We start from the raw sequence: 18,557 nt of genomic DNA, 5'->3' as shown, positions 1-18,557 counted from the left end.
ACAATGGTATCACATAATTGCTTAATATGAAGTATATATTTTAAATAATAATAAAATATATTTTAGGTACTAAATTATTTATTTTATAAAATTTTTAAAACCATATGCATACAAAAATCAAGAATGTCAACCTTAAAAAGTCAATAAATGTTTGAAAAATAAATCTAAAAAATTATTGTTCAAATAAGAAGTAAACACCTATTTAATAAATAACTCATTTTTAATTTTAAATTAATGCTTATTCAAATACACTATACAAAATTATTATTTTGTAGTTTTAAAAACGAATTATCCAGTTTATTATTTATTTTGTAATTTTTAATTTCCAGACATAAATAATAATATAAAGGTATTGATATAAAATTAATTGAACCGATTATATTGTCCATGAGCACATCACTTTCTAGATAAAACGCTATGTCGAATTAAACATAACTATATTGGTTTTTTATTTTTTTAACTTAATAATATAGGAATAATCAATCTACGACTCAATTAGTTATTACATTATTTATTTATCTTATAAAATTATAACTTTTAATTTAATTCTGTTAAAAAAAGATTTGACGCTGTTCATCGAGAAAAGGTTTCAGTCTACGCGAGCGAGGATCGCCTACACACACACACGAACAGGGTGTGCGCAAACAAGGGTGGAAGGTATAAAAGACCTGCGTTTACGATGTTACGGGTCACTTTCAGAGCATAAGCTCATTTAGACGATTGACTATCAGTGTTTGTGCTTGTGTATAATATAACCATGTCTTTGAGACCACAAATCGCAACAACGTGCTACTTTTGTATGGTTTTACTAGCGATTGTAGTCATATTTACAGTAGACAATGGAGCAGCTAAACGTAAGTGATTATTTATAATTAATTATATGATTATTTATTAACTTGTTTTAAAAATTTATATTATTTTATTACGAAATTGTCATATATAAAATTATTATACATTATGAGTATTATTATTATTATATAAATAGGACATTTAAATAGTAATTAAAAACATTAAGTTTCTTTAATCATCGTAGACATTTTTATTTTATCGATATTTATCAATCATAATATTAATTTTAATGTTTAATTTATTTATTTTTAATAGAATCTTAAACATTGATATAGTGCATTCTTATCTAATGTTTTTCTATATTTGAATAAATCATAAGTACAAATTCATAAATATGAAAAAATATCTCATATAATTTTCAATAGATAATTATTTATTTTTACCATCAATCAACGCATTTGAAAACTAAACGATATATTGTCAATCACTTACTACATCCAACTTTTTTTCTGTCGAAAAATAAATAATAATAACAATGAAAATATTTTTTTGATTTCACATAATATGACGACTCGAAATCATTAATTACAATTTTTAAAACATGTTTCCATATAATGCATTATATTTAGGCATACACATTCGTAATCTATAATTAGTAATATTAAAACATTGAAATAAACTAAGAACTTTCTTTAAAGATAAAACATAATATTTATGAAATAAATGTAATTTAACACAAAATAACCATTACGTGACATATGGATACTACAATTAAAATAATTTTAATGATATGTAAAATATCAACAATATATTCAACAAATAGAATTTATTCATTTATAACTATCAAAATTTATTATCATACATTTACAAATATTACGAATTTTATTTTAAAGTAAATTCTATATCATCATAGTAATATGTAATGAACTATACACCTTTATTAAAATAATAAGTATATATTAACTGTTCATTTATATTTGTTTTCAAAAATTATATTTTTAAATATCTAAAATATATTAAATAGATTATATACGCAAGTAGTTAGTGTTCAAGATATGAATAATTACTTACTCATTAATATCTTTTATATTTTTTCAAATTGTTTTATAATTAGTATTAATAAAAATTAAACATTATTTCAATAGATTCATAGTTATGCACTCATTTATTCTAGAATTAACAATGAAATGTATCAGTGGCGAAGCGTCATAGGAGACAATGAGACAACGTCTCCCCACTTAAAAATTAAAACACGGGACAAATAATTATATTTTATAATATAATATTTATAAATTTTAACGTCTTTTTATTATAAATATAATGTATGTACTATGTTTTAATATTTATTAAAATCAGTTTTCCTTTGTACAGTTAAGTTATGATTGTCATTAGTCTTACAGAATTCTTAAAATAGATTAGATGCGCTCGATACGACCGTCTGTACGAATTGGCGATGCGGGTCATTCTAAATATCAATATGGTATTAAATCAAAGAGACGTTCCAATGCAACGTCTCATAATCATTGACGCGCGGGTACAAGGGAAATTTGAATGTGAGTGGGATTTACCATGTATGTGATGAGACGCGTCTCATTCGTCTCGCCGTTCGTATTTCATCGATTATTGTCGTTCTGTCGCGTTGTCACGCCATCGTCAATAAAATTGCGATAGCCGATAGTTATACATAGGTACGTGTTTATTAATATTTTTTAATTTTAAATTATAAATTATGGCTGATGATTTAATTAATGCTATTATGAACGATGGAATTAGTAATTATTCATACGAAAAAAAAATTTGAACTAAAAAAATAAAAAACCTTGTCCTTTATTAAATTTAACGACAACTGACGGAAAATCCATTCGAAAATTTCAATTTGTGTGGTATTCAAAATAGAAGTGGCTTACTGGTAGTCAAGTTAGAAATAAATTATATTGTTATTATTGTCTATTATTAAGAGTAGAGAAAACCTGGAGCCAAGAAGGTGTATCAACAATTAAAAATTTTGAACGAAAAGCAAACAAGCATGCTATTTCTGAAAGGCATCTTGTTTGTCAAGAACAATTCAAGTTACTCGGGGAAAATATGATTTTTTTTTCAATGTCTCCCCAACTAAAAACTCCAGCCTCGCTACTGAAATGTATATATTATTATACGTATGCATCATTATAATTTATAAATGGTGAATAACATAAACCAAATAGTATTGTATAACATTTATGTACTAATATTGCCTGTATATGTCGCCGTGCAGTAATAATTATAACCAAATGTTTATGCTTATTAAAAATAAAATAAAATTAAAGATAACAGTCATTTGTTTCAATGAAATTAATCATTAACCTTGATTAATATTAAAAAAATGTTGAAGTGATAATAATGTATTATATATATTTAATTTGATACTTAAAATGTGTATGCACATATCTAATGCTAAAGTAATATCATGGGTACCTAATAATTATTATACCCATAGTCTGTTTGTGTGTCAAAATCGTTATGACAAAAATTAATATAATTAAATATTCGACACTGTAGTTTTTTTTTTTCAAATTTTATTTTATCTATGGTTTATAGTTTATAGAGTGTACGTTTAAAGTCTATGGTTACGTTATTCACTTTTTTATTTTATACTAACTACTATTCATATTAAAAACGATAAATTTATATAAGTTCATAACCATCCACAATTTATTTGTAAAATAATTTTAAACAATTTAAAACAATGCAACCCAGTATTACTAATTTATAATAAACTGGGAAAAAAAACTAGTTTCAAAAATTAAACATATTTTAAAATTATAATTAATTATATATATTTTATTATATTCATTGAAAATTATATTAGTACAAACCATCACTTATTTATTTATTTTGAGTGTAATAATTAATAATTTACTGATACAAACTAATAATAAATAATCTTTCAGCACAAAAATAAAAATTAGGAATAACTTAGTAGCATAAAATAAACGAAAAATTCTGAAATCTCACTAAGTTCCGTTTACTTTGTTTACCAAGAAAAAACGATTAAAAACATCAGGAAATAATATTCATAAATAAATAACAGTGTAAATAGTATAATACATAAACATTTTAATAAAAGTGGCATAAGGAATTTAGAACATATTTTTAAGTAAAACTTTTATTTCACTATTTAAGTATGATATAATAGATGATATACTTTATACCTATTTACCTACTACGAAATAGAAAATGTCATTATTTTTAATATCATACATCTATTTATTTTCATAACAAATAATAAAACGTATATTTACACTCTTAACTTCTAAGCAGTAAGCATTTAATAACATTATGTCTTTGTAGATAACTTATTTATTAAATACTACTACTTTGTAATCAAAAAGAACAATAAATTATTTATTAAGAAAATTGATTAGAATTTATAATTTATTCCCGAAATCAATAATACACAAGGATTTGACAGTTTCACATTAAAATAACTTTGAGTAATAACATAAAAACCTTATGATACTTTTTAAAATTGGACCTCCTAATACTATTAGTTACATACTCGTATATCGCGTATTATTTCCGTTCAGAGATTATGTTATTTAATTTTTAATTTGAACATTTAATTTGAAACAAATAAAATAAAATACGTAAATTATCTGTTTCTTGTACTTTCTGAAGATACTAAAATCATATTTAGAAAGAATAATATAATTTAGGTACTAACAGCTTACTGTTTAGATTTTATAAGAAATCAAAACTTTATTAGTTATATCTCAATTTTTTGAATCAACGACAAATTGTACATTCGTGATAGACATAGACATATATAATAAATAATTTCAACTTTTCAATAAAATTACTTGAATTTCTATCTTTTCAATTTTTCTAAACTACCAATGTCACGTTATCATAATAATAATATCACTATATATATATATATATCATAAAATATTATGTCAATAATTTATTAATTATGTATTCTTTGAAAATGTATAAAAACAACTTATAGAAATCTTAAAGTATTTCAAATTGTGTATTTATGTTGTATAGAAATAAATAAAAAAAAATATCTACGTTTGAAAACTGATGAATATTAAAAATAATAATACAATAATAAGAAAAAAAAATCAAAGAAAATTAAAATCAATAATAACTGGATTCATTATTTTCTTTGACATGTAGTATCATTGTCATTTTGCTTTTTACAAAAGCTCTACAATTTCTTTTACTTTTTCTATTTTAAAATATTTTTAAATGCACAGTGAATAAATTTAATAAAATACGTATCATAAACTATCTATAAGTATTTTTTTAATATTAATTTCATTTAAATAGTTCAAAAAATAATTTATTTAATAAAGATTTTATAAGTGGACATTACATATTAAATATTATCATTATTTTTTAAGTATATATCTATAAAAATTGGGTAGAACTTAGAAAATATTAAACAAAACCAAAATGTATTTTAAATATAATTAACCTGCAATTCTATAGATCTATAATATAATTTGAATTATTTGGAAATCAACAATACAATAAATATTAGTTAATTAATATCTATGATACATTATTGCACTAACAACAAATCTAGTTATTCACCATTATTGACTCAACTAATTAAAAATATTTTAATAATAATTTATCATATTTTATTTTATATTTAATAGGTAATCATATTATACTATATACTATACTATTTCAAACTATATATATAATTGGTTTAACTGATATTCGAATTTTTTTACCAAAATAAATACTATAATATAATCACTCTTATTTCATTGCATTATCATATGCCTGAAATGTTTAAATTACTCTTTACTTAAATATATTTTTTAATGCATGCAAATTGTACATACATCTAATATTTTTACTACATTAATTTTAAGAATATATTGTATACCTAACTGTACAAAAAAAAGTATACATATTGAATAACGATTTTTTTATTTACTTGTATAAAACTATGGATATACAACTACATATTGCATAAAAAAAATGTAAAAACACTTTAAACACTTTTTTCTACAATAATAGAAAACTAATAAATTTAATGATAAACACATCAATGACAAAATTCGATAATAAATCATTTTAAAATATGTATTATTAATAATTCAACAAATACTACCTGATTCCATATCACAATTTTATCAGCTGTAGAAGTGCAAAAAATGTTTAACAAATTTTATGAGTGTTGTTTTAGATAAGTATATAATAAATGGATATTATACAAACTGAAAGTTAAGGAATTTTAACAATAATGAGTATACATATACTTTTTTAAAACTATGTTTACCAATAATTATTGTCTTAGTGGTAGTGATTAAGAGAAAGAAATAATAATTTTTAATAAATATTTTAAATTAAAATAAGATATCAATTTCTTTGAATGATTAAATGTTTCACTTTGTACTTAACTACGTACTACGTATATGCTTGATTAGCTGTAAAAAACAAAGTAATCGAACTGTTATTATTCATAAGTATTTAGTATTAGTGCAAAATAATATAAGGAAAAAAATCCATTCAGAATCTAAAATAATGGTAAATAAATATATAAACAAATATTTTATGTGACTAAAAAAAAATAACCATACTTTTAAAGAAAGTATATTTTTACTTAAGCAACTCTTTCGTCTATAATTCTATATTTAAATGAGTATAATTTCAATAATTTTTTATCATATTATCACATTTTGTGTTTTAAATTTTAAACAATTATTGTTTTCACAAAAAATTTCAATATTATTTCTTTGGTCGAATTTCTTCAAACCTATAAATAGACCATTAATTTTAATCTTTCCAGTCTCTATATTGATAGTGTTTGTTTACTTTGTATCAAAAATTCATCGTCGTTTCAGGAAGTACAATATTTATTTTGAATTAGGTTCTTTAAGATTCACATTTTCTTTATCTAAAATAATCTTTGTCAATATCAAATAATTTAACTACCTACATAAAAGTCTGATAAGTATTCAGTTTAAATTTAAATCCATCATTGTCGAAAATAATTTAAAGGTAAGCGCAATATAATATCTAGAAATGGATTTTACTCGAAAAATATCGTTTTATAAACCGCTGTCTGTAGTTAGCATGTATAATGTAAAATAATTCGATAGGCAAGTCCATAAACTAAAAAGTGCAAACGACTTTAAACGAGGTACTGCAATATCATTATAATATGTATACATATATGCATTTATATTTTATTTTTTAAACAATCTTACAATATGTTTTTTTTTTTTACAGTAAGTTTAAACGATGTAGGGGTAGTATTGGTCAGTATTTCAAAAAATAATCCATTCAGTGATGGAATTTCATATCAGTTTACATAAAATGTATTAATATGTTATGTGTATGTATTCTATATCATGATCTATCATATGTATATATACGTATATATATATATATAATAATTCACCAAGCATGCTCATCTACTTATTGTTATTTAATGATGCAGTTAATCGAAATCTAATTCTTGTAGTTTTGAAATAAATGCTAAATCGTTATACTCGTATTTTCAATTTATCAAGATTTTTTTTATACTGCTTAAAGTATTTTCTGTGAATACACACACTTCTGTTTTCAAGCGAAAATCCAAAACGGTTAATTTTTATAAAAAACTTGTCGTAAGCCTCGTATTAAAATCAAAATTCAAACGACTAGTTTTTATTTGTATAATTTTATGTACTAAAGATAATAGGTCCAAGTTAATGGGCTTGAGAGATATAGACATCATGATAATTTGAAAATCTTAGTTATTTATACAAATCTTTTAACATTTATAATTTTTATTGGTCCAAGCATAAAAAATACCAGAAACAATATCATATCTATTTTATAATTATATAAAACCATTTTTAAGAACTAGATTATCACCTTAATATGTATAAGCATTTTATTAATTAAGAAATTACAAGTTCAATTTTTGAATTATATACTTCAACATTTAAAAAAAAAAAAATAATCCATTAAATAATTTACAGTGAAAATGGTAGGGAAGGTTATCATTTAAAAAACAGAAGCTTAAATATCCACAAGGAACTATTTTTAAGTAGGTAGTATAAAAAATTCTCAATAATTTAAATGTATAGTCTTTTTTAATATAATATTTAAAAATGTCAAAAATCAGTATTTAAATAAATACATTATTAAAGGAAAATAATGGGGGTAAGCATTGCTTGGTGAATCATCCTGAATTAATATATAATATATAATATATATATATATATATATAATCGAGCATCGCAAAACCGTTAGTTATACATGCATAATGAAAACGGTATTGGATCCAGTTCAACCTGCGTTAGTGAATAGTTCGACGGACGTCAGAAATAAACGTTTAAATGAATTATGATACTTGTGAATATTGGAATTCATCGTTTTCAAGATGAAAATATCGCGAGTGATGAATTTTTTTACCACGCGCACTACCTCTATATGATTGATAATTCATTCGTTATTTTTTTTCGTAAAAAAGAATCTGTTTTTTCGTCTTTGCCGTTATGCAATAACGACAGCCGTTTTATTAGTTTATTTTTACTGTAAAATTCGAACAGGATAAACTCGTAAGATAGACACTAGTAAAGCTGTCAGGTTAAACATTTCCGATCGTACATAATACGAATCACGTGTAGATACATTGACTGACTGGAAGAATCTATACAGATTTTTAAGGATTTTAGCTGAACTCTTATTCTTTGACGTATTGGGTCTCGGTGATTTCTGTTCACCACAGTTTAATAAAAAAAAGAAAAATAGGTTTTTTTCTCTTTGTGATACAAATAACATATAAAAAAAAAAAAAATCATTAAATATTTCTTATTATGTTACACCAATTCGTAACTAGAAACAAAAAGACTGCAACTAAGTAAACATTTTCACGAAATATTTTTGGAATAATATTTATTTATATGACAAATTTTCTATAAATTTATGAAAACATTTATATTTTTATTTTATTTTATATTATTATTTAAATACGATATCATGCACAACCATCCAATAATTCAAATGTTGTTAATATTTTTTTTTCAATTTTAAGCTTATTATTTGAAAATACTATAAAATTATTTGATGCATTTGTCAATATAATAACAGCGTTCCTTTATTTATTTACTCAGACGTCGTGCAATAAATGTATATTGTTTTGATTCTGTATTATGTATTTTTATTTTATTTTTTTTAACAAGATTAAACTAGTTACTAACTGAATTTATTAATGTTTATAAAATTGAAAATATTATTTTTTGACCACTTGTTATTCTGTAACCTTACTTATACCTAACGCAATTCCCCTGCATTTCATTCAAATTAAAATAACAAAATTCACCTGCTGTTGTTTTTTAATGTTTTGCACTTTTACATAAGTCTAATCTATTAACCATGAAATGCAAGTTTGTATATCATTTAAATATTCTTTGACCTGATGTATGGTGCAATTTAATATAAATTAACATAATATTTCAAAGTTTACATACTCGTAATATTCGTAAAAATTAAAAAAATTATTTAGCATTAAAAATAAAACATAATAATACTAATATATATATATATATATATATATATATATATTTACCAAATTTTTATTATGTTGTGACTTGTGAACCAGCATTAAATTAAAAATAAAATAATAAATAGGTAAGTATAAAATTTACTAAATATTCTTTTTAATTTTAGTCAATATAATAAATGAAAATATAATGAATTATTTTAATAGACCCAAAATTAAAATAATTAAAATCTCAATTTTGTTCTTGATTTGTATAAATTAAAAATGCGTTGTTTCATTTTTTGTGTACCTCGTTATTTTAAAACCATATTTAATTATGTTTTATATTTTAAATAAACAAATCGTTTTGTCCCTCCTGCTGCGTTGTGTTTAGACTTTGGACGTCTAATAAATAATATGGTTGTCTGTTTTTATTATACACATTATTGAAACTACGACATCCTAGCTTTAGTTTTTTTAATCATCCTGGTTTAAATTAATAAACGCCGTAATACAAATACCCACTAATCATATAAAGAAGAATTTAAAAACAATTTTATTTTTCATATTAAAGTTTTTTTCTAATTAAATTATATTTTAAATACATTAAGTTATATAACACGACTGTCACTTGGTTAAGTTAAATTAAAATGTTCATTTATATCTTGTAACTTTAAATTTCTCGTCATACATGGTGATTTACTTTATATAAATATAATAAACTTTAGTTTTATTTTTGCTTATTAATATAGCTTTTTATGTAATTACATTTAATAATTTTATTATAAAAATGACATTTTTTTTACACTAATAGCTGAATGATTTTAACAAGTTATTTTATGGTATTAATTTAAAAAATTAATAACAACAAGCTATGTCGTTCAAATATGAATTGAAGTCTAGTAAAAATTAATTTAATTAAATAATTATATATTATATTTTCAAATTGTGGTTTTTTTCATTGACTTTATATGTTTTAAATAAAAATAAATTCATCAAATATCATATTATATTTTTATATAATAAATAAAAATGATAAAATGTAATATTTATTTACTTAGCGGTATTAGAAATGTAAGTATAAAAGCAAATACGTATAATAAAAACTCATGACATTGAAGAATACAGATTATTAATTATTATAAAAAAATATGTTATTTTATATATTATACCTACCTATTCACAAAAGAGTTTATTTTCTTTAAAATAAACTAAAGTATATAATATATATATATTTATATAAAAGTCTTTTGGCATGACAATTTCAATATAAAATTTCTATAGATGTTCGTATAGCAAAAATATTGAAACATCTTATTTTAGATTTAAAAGAAAAAAACAATAACATTACTTATAAGTTATAACATTAAATATTGTCTAATAATATTGGTATTACATGATTTTCCTGTATATCTATATTCTACATAATAATCATTCTAACCAATAACTCAAAAGTTTCTAAAAAAGTTCTTTGATCTTTGATTTATTTCAAAGTTTATTTATACAAAATATTTTTAAACTAAATTAAAAGTCTATAAAAATAAATAAATATAATATTTTTTTTTTTTTATAATAGTTGCTAGTAATATAATATTATTATACATATTTTAATAATAATTTTTTATTCGTGCATTTGTATTAATAAATGTAAAATGAAGATATCTCAATAAAATAACCTAATTTGTATATATATGGAATATAAACTTTAAATTTTACTATTAAAAACTATAATACTTGAAACTATTTTTGTTGTAAATATTTGATCACTTAATTTAAATATAAATCATGCCTTTATTATATATTATAAATATATTTTCACGTAAAGTGAACATTTCAAATATTTTTAAAATTACAAATTTCAAGAGAAATAATTGACAATACTTTTTATCGCCTACTCGTAAATTTTAATGCTTAGTTTATCAATTAATAAACGCTTATAATATTGTAATTTACCAATATTTGATTTAAAAATAATAATATGTTTTAAATTTTTATTTTCAACAATAAAAATAAATTTTCAACAACTTTATAATACCTACAGCTATTTTAATAAAACTAAAAAGTTATTTGAAATAACTTAAAACTTTATTTTAAAATATTTTTCTATAATAGTGATTTGAATGTTAGTTTGCCCTAAATATTTTTAAATTGTGGCGCTTTTACAATTTAAACAATAAAAGACATTCTCTATTAAATATTAAAAAAAAAATCTAAAACAGTATAACACAGGTTAGGTTAAATAATAACATTTATTTGTACAACAACATTAAGTTAAATAGGACTTAAGGTTGACTATAACAAACAAATGTGTATAAAAATAATAATAAAATATTTTTATAAACAGATGAAATGAATAATCATCAAAATTAATTTACAAACAATTTTTACTACATTTTTTGTTGTTTTTAAATTGTTGAAAGGCGGTATAGCAAATTATTTTCTTTGCGTATATTAAAAGAATATGCTTGTCTCATAAAGTCATAACTAATAAATTAAGTAAGTTCATAGATTAAAAAAAATCATCGAAATTGTCATTGAAATTAAAAGAGTTGAGACCCATAGTGAATGTAGAAGTTAAAAAATATCCTTAATAATATAAATTGTTTAACATTTGGATATTTAATTATTAAAAAAATTATGTATTTTTATTTATTCAATAATATCCTTAACTCACATCGATGTTAATTACAAAACTACATATAAATGTAATTTATGAAACGATTACAATTTTCAGCTATACTTACTTGCAGTTTTTTTTTTATAATTAAATCAAAATATAATTTTATTCACATAATTGTACAGATAAATGATAAAAAGAAAATAAGAATAATATTATTAATGTCATTGGCACCTTTATTTGATTTTTTTATTTGTTAATGTTTTCTGGTTATTAAATAATTGAGGAATCAGAATAGCACAGCCAATACAGCGCGGCGTGATGTAATAATTAATATCAGAAGTAATTGAAAAAACAATGAACAGTAATATTATACTTAGGGGAAGGTTACGATTTAAATCGAATAACAAATGATCCGAATCCCGGATACATGCATTAATATGCGTCAGGGACGTTTTACCGTTTTAAAACATGTTATCGGAAACGTTATTAATTATGTGGCAAAATCGATTTTAATTTTAACAAGCTTATAATATTTTCAATGACTGAACTTTATTATAAATAATAATCGTTTTCCGTTATTGTTTAATCTCGAGATAGGTATGTATTAGGTAGGTATGCCATCACAATTTTGTTGTAAACAGAATAAAACTCAAACTTAAACCCATTCATAATATACAATACATATCCATCACAATAACTTAAAACTGTAAACACAAAACTTTTATATCCGTTCAAACTGAATATCAGTACTAAAAACATAAAGTACTTAATAATTCATACATTTTTTTTTATACGTAATTTTAAATCTTAAATAATAAAATTTCTGAAAAAAATAAATTCTAAAAACATTATTACCTAGGTAAATTTTTACAGTAATATAATTTTTTCCGGATAAAATAATCAAGATGTAAGATATAAGCAAGGTACCTAGGTATGTATCGATAACCTAACTCATTTATATACAGGTATATAATTTCTATTAAATCCACTCCAACAGTGGCAACGTTGAAAAAATCATATTGTTAGACGCCTATGTGTACCTGTCTGATTAAATATGTAATCGGACTTATGAAAATTAGTACACAATTGGAGATTTATATTTTTAAAATATTATTGTTACCAATAAAGTACTCGGGTTAGTTATGAGTAGAACACGATTGCGTACGTTTGTCCTTTTTGGCTACACGATTGTGTATGTTTGTCAAATGTTGTCAAATTTATTCATTTTACCATATAATACTTAATAAATATCTAGTAAAATATGTACACTTCTACAATAATTAATATAAAATAACAAAATATACCTAAAAATAATAGCTAAATAATAGCAAAATAATTAATAAATAAATAAATCGTCAATAAATTATTAATAAAGCTTAATATTCTGTATACAATAGTGCAAAAAAATCAGGTAAAATCGTACACAATCGTGTGCCTTAAAAAGGTATCACCTTTAACGAACGTACGCAATCATGTTATATCCCTTAATTTGTGTGTACCTATGTACGAGTGTGTATATTGTATGGCTGAATTGTAATGATAATAATAATAATAATAATAATATACACAACCGTCAGTAACGGCGACAACGATAGATGTTATGTTATTCGGTGCTAAGAAAACACGTGCCCTTTTTCGACATAAGCCTGTATAATGAGATATTATATATATATATACACACACACACTATAATATACATAGGTACACATACGCACACTGCACACATCCTCTGCTGCTGCACTAGCTTTTGGCTCTTATTGTTTACGATTTACATATATATTTGCGTGTATAATATCAAGACCAGTTGATCCGATTAAAATACTCACAGGGCAAGCGTGTTTTTGTATTTCACATATGACAAACGCTTATTATATACATATATATACCCACACCCATAGTCGCTAACAATGGAATAAAGGATTGAACCCAACAGAAAACAACCCACCGCCCCCATACCTTTAAAAAACGACGAGGTAACACCGAATGCAACAATATCGAATCAATGGCTTGACAGCATATACAGAGCGACTCACTTAGTATGTTCACCCCCATTTTTCATTTAATAATAAATGTATTAAGATTCTGATTTTTGCAATTTTCAAATATAGGTACTTACTTCAATGCGATATTTTTCGGTTTCTCGAGATTTTTTTGTACTTCTTAATAACTTAAATGATCTATGGAAATAGAAATTCCTGTTTTTCAAATGAAAATCTTCTTTTAAACAGTAAAAAATTATTCAACAGACTTAGATCAGATTTTCTAGACATTTTGACATCTCGAAATCAAAATAGTAACGTGTCAGTTTTGAGTCCAAGGGATAATATCAGAGCATATTTTAACATATAAAGTACAAGTACCAACTAGCAAAAAATTGGTGCCACCTAGAGGTTAATGAATGTGCTTCGTACTTCCATTTCACAAGTAGTAGAAAACATAAAAGATACCAGACGAGATGGGGTGTAAGTTTAATTATAAAATGGAAAGAGCAAAAAAAAAGGTTATCAAGCTACGCCTATGATACCTGAAATAAGTATTTGAGCTAGTCCTTATGACTTATAGTAATAATGCCACCTAGTAAAAATTCTTAAAATATGCTCTGGATAATGTATAGGGTCGTGGTTTAAAAATGGATTTGGAAGATATGGGAACTATAGTCTATGGGTTTTTTTAACTCGAATAATTGATACCATTAGTTATTTTTTTTTAAATAGTTCAAGTATAATCAATATAATTTGTAAAACCTCTTTAAGGATTAAGTATATAATACTTACTATAAACATTTTGATAACTAAGAAACTATTCGTTCGATTTTTGAATCAGGTACACACACATTTTCAAAAAAATTATCCAATTAATAATTTGAAAAACAAAAATTTGTATCTCTTCCAAACTTTAAGCACAAAAAAATCTTAAAAAGCTCAAGAATTTTAAGATACAATTTTAAAATTCCAAAAATTATATTTATAATAACTACATAATTGAACAATATTCTATTCATATTTATCAACATTTTATAATAATTTGTTTTTGTATATACGTATTAACGGCGGTCCCAAACTACTGCAATTTAACCATATAGTGTCAGCGTCAAAAGTAGAAACGTGGAGTTTACTGATATAAATATAATTTTAGACAGTGTAATAATATTGATTTATATTATGTTTTGTATATTTTAGCTCTTTGAATAATCTAAATCAAGAAAAATAAAAAAATAAAACTAGAGCACCAATGTCCCGTTGGCTATTACTACAATTATACGATAATCGATGTCTATAAAAGTAGAAATTATCAAAATATATTAATTTTAGATCAACAACTTTACTAACATTGTTCTTTTAGCTTATTATTTTTTTTTTTACAGAATTTTCATTTTATATTTTTATAAAACATTAATTTAATAATTTTGTTAAATGTAAAAAACAATAATTCATCTTCTATTTGTTGTGTAATTTATAAATATAGGTATACAAATGAGATTAAATATCATAATATTTTAACTTTATCAATAAATGTTAATACGTTTACGTAAAAAAAAACTTCTTGCTATATTTTTTCAATTTATAAAGGCGTACGATACAGTACAAACCTACCCAAAGGCATAAGCGCATAAAATGTCATTAAGTTATCAACATTGTTTTGTCAAATTGTGACCTGGTAATTATTTAATCGTATAGGTACTTAATAATAATAAGATTGTGCAATTTCGTCGTGGGTACTTGGTGCGCGGGAGTGTCGGAGTGTAGGTATTGCATTAACGACAATTGAAGTTTAACGTCGTAAGTTGCAATTTGCGACTGCAGTTGAGCATACATGGTATATTATTATGTAGCCGAAACGTGAACCAATTTTTGCATTAAACGTGTGCAACGAACACCGCGGATACAATGTGGACGGCTGCTGTCACGAGTCTTATTTGATCAATTTTATGATAGTTAATTTTAAATGTTTATTCTGAACACCTCATTATCACTATATTTACAATTAAATACAAGTTAATATGCAATTATATAGTAGCATTGGTATACCATATCGGGCACGTTTGCAAGGGGATGTTTCGAGCGTTCAAACACCTCACGAAATTTTATGGATTTTTTTTCTTGATTATTAATTATTACTTATTCAGTAAACAGGTTTAATTCGGTAGTTATTATTTTAATTACACATACCTATATGTCATTCTATTCAAGAAAATAGTTATTATAACTTGTAAAGATTGTTAATATTTTTTGACAAATCATTTGGTACCTAGGTATATTATGCTAATTGAATAAGAATAGTTATAATTTTCAACATTCAAATTTCAAAAAGTAAAAACTTTTTCGTGCGTATACTCACCTACGCCTCTGAACATTTAAGGCCACTTACGTCATAAAAATAAATAACTATATAATTTACCACTCGTTTAGTAGTATAATAATATTATACAAATAAAGAAATATTATTGCTATTAGCACTATTACCCATATTTATCTAAAAACTGTTACAAATAATACCTATAATAGCCATATTACAAAAGTTAATCATATTGTTATTTTTTTTTTTCGAAAGGCGGATGTGCCATGTTTGGCCATTCCTGTTACGGCGGTCACGGTAAACGGTCTTTTCAAATCCCCATGCAACAACCAGCTAGAATTTGGCCAGCCACAAGTGAAGAAGAGGCCCAAGTCGACGACGCCATCAACAAGTATTTTAAAATAAAGCCGCACTTTACACCGTTTTGGCAAAAAATGGTGAGTTTTCGTACCTATAAAGGTTTAAATTAACTATAAATTGCACAATACAATCCAATAACAAAATTAATTACCTTTATCGGATCTGCAATCTGCATTAAACATTTTCGTAGTTGAGTATAAGTTATAAATATTCGCTTTTGAAGACATCTCACGTCTTACACATATTTAATGAAGTGTATATATTGTTTGGCATATTTAAGCAGTTCTTATTCTATCCAAGTTAACCTAACCTCGTATTTTACGGTTTACGATTAATTGTTATCTTTAAAGTGAAAATATAATTTTATTTTTATTTTTATCTATCATCGTCACTTATATCGATTCATTCCTGTAATTTGTTTTATCTATTTTCAAATATTTACATATTACGTATGTGACAATTTACTTATACCAGTATCTATAAAATACAAAACGTACTAAGTGCTACTGACCGTTTAAGATTTAACTTAACTAACTATATCCATATCAAACGTACAAAATAATAATATATGGCGAATTTTATGAACTTATTCAGTAGTTTCTAATTTGCTTGTAATCGACTTAAAAGTTAAAAAAGTTATCTGTATCTTTTCGTGTGTTTTTGTTAAGATATTTAAATTTTTAAGCGAATTAGGTATATGTACCTATATAAAATATTACAGTTTAAAAATGTACATAACTCCAAACTCGCTTAAAAATTAAAATATGGTAAAAAAATCAACGTGACCCTACAAATAATGTTCTTGTTTTTTTCAATGAGTTTGATAATAAATAAATCAACTGTAATATTAAAAGTTACTACGCAAAATTGGAACCACTGGACACATAATATTCGCCACATTTTGTACAGACTGTAACAGTCAAAGATGGCACGCATTAGCATGGCGTCCTCATCGACTGTTGACCGAAAAATTATAAACAAGTCTGTTACAGGTGCAAATGTACAATGAGCGCAAAATTAATCATCTTAGCAACGACAGCAACAACATGTGAAGACAAAACCGAACGAGAGATTGAAATGATTCTATTTTCTTGACTCGGACACACATAATATTCTCATTATTGTCGTCAGACATATCGATTAGACTTAAAAATCCCTCCACAAAAATATAAAAACAAATTTTCCCTTGTCTCATTATATTTTGTAATTGTCCTATACTATGTTATATACGTATAATGATAAAGATTATAACAATATACTATCATATTATTATTATATATAATAATTATTATTGCGATGATATATTATTTTGATGAAATCAAGTAATAAATCGTGTACTACCTATATTATAATATTATGTTTAATTTATTAGACTTCAAAAACAAAATATGTACACCTACTTATACAATACACCCACCTATATAGTATACATATATATAAATACAAAATAGTATACGACTTTATATGCTATAATAGTTTTCCTGATTTAATAACAATAATATACGGTTTGGATATTATAATATACGATATAATATTATTATTTATTGTGATTTGTGATTATTATTATAACATTCATAATAACTCCTATACCCCATATAAAGGGGCTTGGAGCGATTTTACTCCTCCCCCCCTCAAACTATGTTAAGTGCCTCCAAATCAAATCGTTATTAAAGAGAGAACCAGTACCTAACAAATATAATTGTTTTTACAATTTTAAAATTTAACCCACTATAAAAATATAATTTTTCTTTCTTGATATTTTGTTTTTATGTTGCACTATTATAAATTATATTCCAATAGCTATTGCATGATGTAAACGCGGACAATTAGAAGTTTTGTGTAAATTATGTATGAAAATCAATGTATATTATATTGTGTCGTTTGGCGGATGCATATAATCTCCGTCACCGTATTTATCTTATAACTACTTTTCGATCAGATAAAAGTATGTATACCTAAACGCTATCAAATGAGTATTCAATATTATTCACGTATCACATTTTTGTATTATAAAAC

General features: G+C 23.6%; 1 protein-coding gene across 1 annotated transcript; it reads left to right on the top strand.

The window, feature by feature from the left end:
- The first annotated feature begins 707 nt into the window (after positions 1-707).
- Positions 708-17,766, top strand: LOC112594745. Its single transcript, XM_025339707.1, has 3 exons — positions 708-854; positions 16,437-16,618; positions 17,534-17,766. Exons 1-3 carry the CDS (start codon positions 758-760, stop codon positions 17,591-17,593), a joined length of 339 nt encoding a protein of 112 aa, XP_025195492.1. The 5' UTR covers positions 708-757; the 3' UTR covers positions 17,594-17,766.
- Positions 17,767-18,557: the final 791 nt, after the last annotated feature.

Source organism: Melanaphis sacchari, unplaced genomic scaffold (assembly GCF_002803265.2).
Source record: "Melanaphis sacchari strain LSU unplaced genomic scaffold, SCAv2.0 Contig23_pilon_pilon, whole genome shotgun sequence".
Lineage (NCBI taxonomy): Eukaryota > Metazoa > Arthropoda > Insecta > Hemiptera > Aphididae > Melanaphis > Melanaphis sacchari.
The sequence above is the reverse complement of the archived record's forward strand: the minus strand, read 5'-3'. Positions and strand labels throughout refer to the sequence as shown.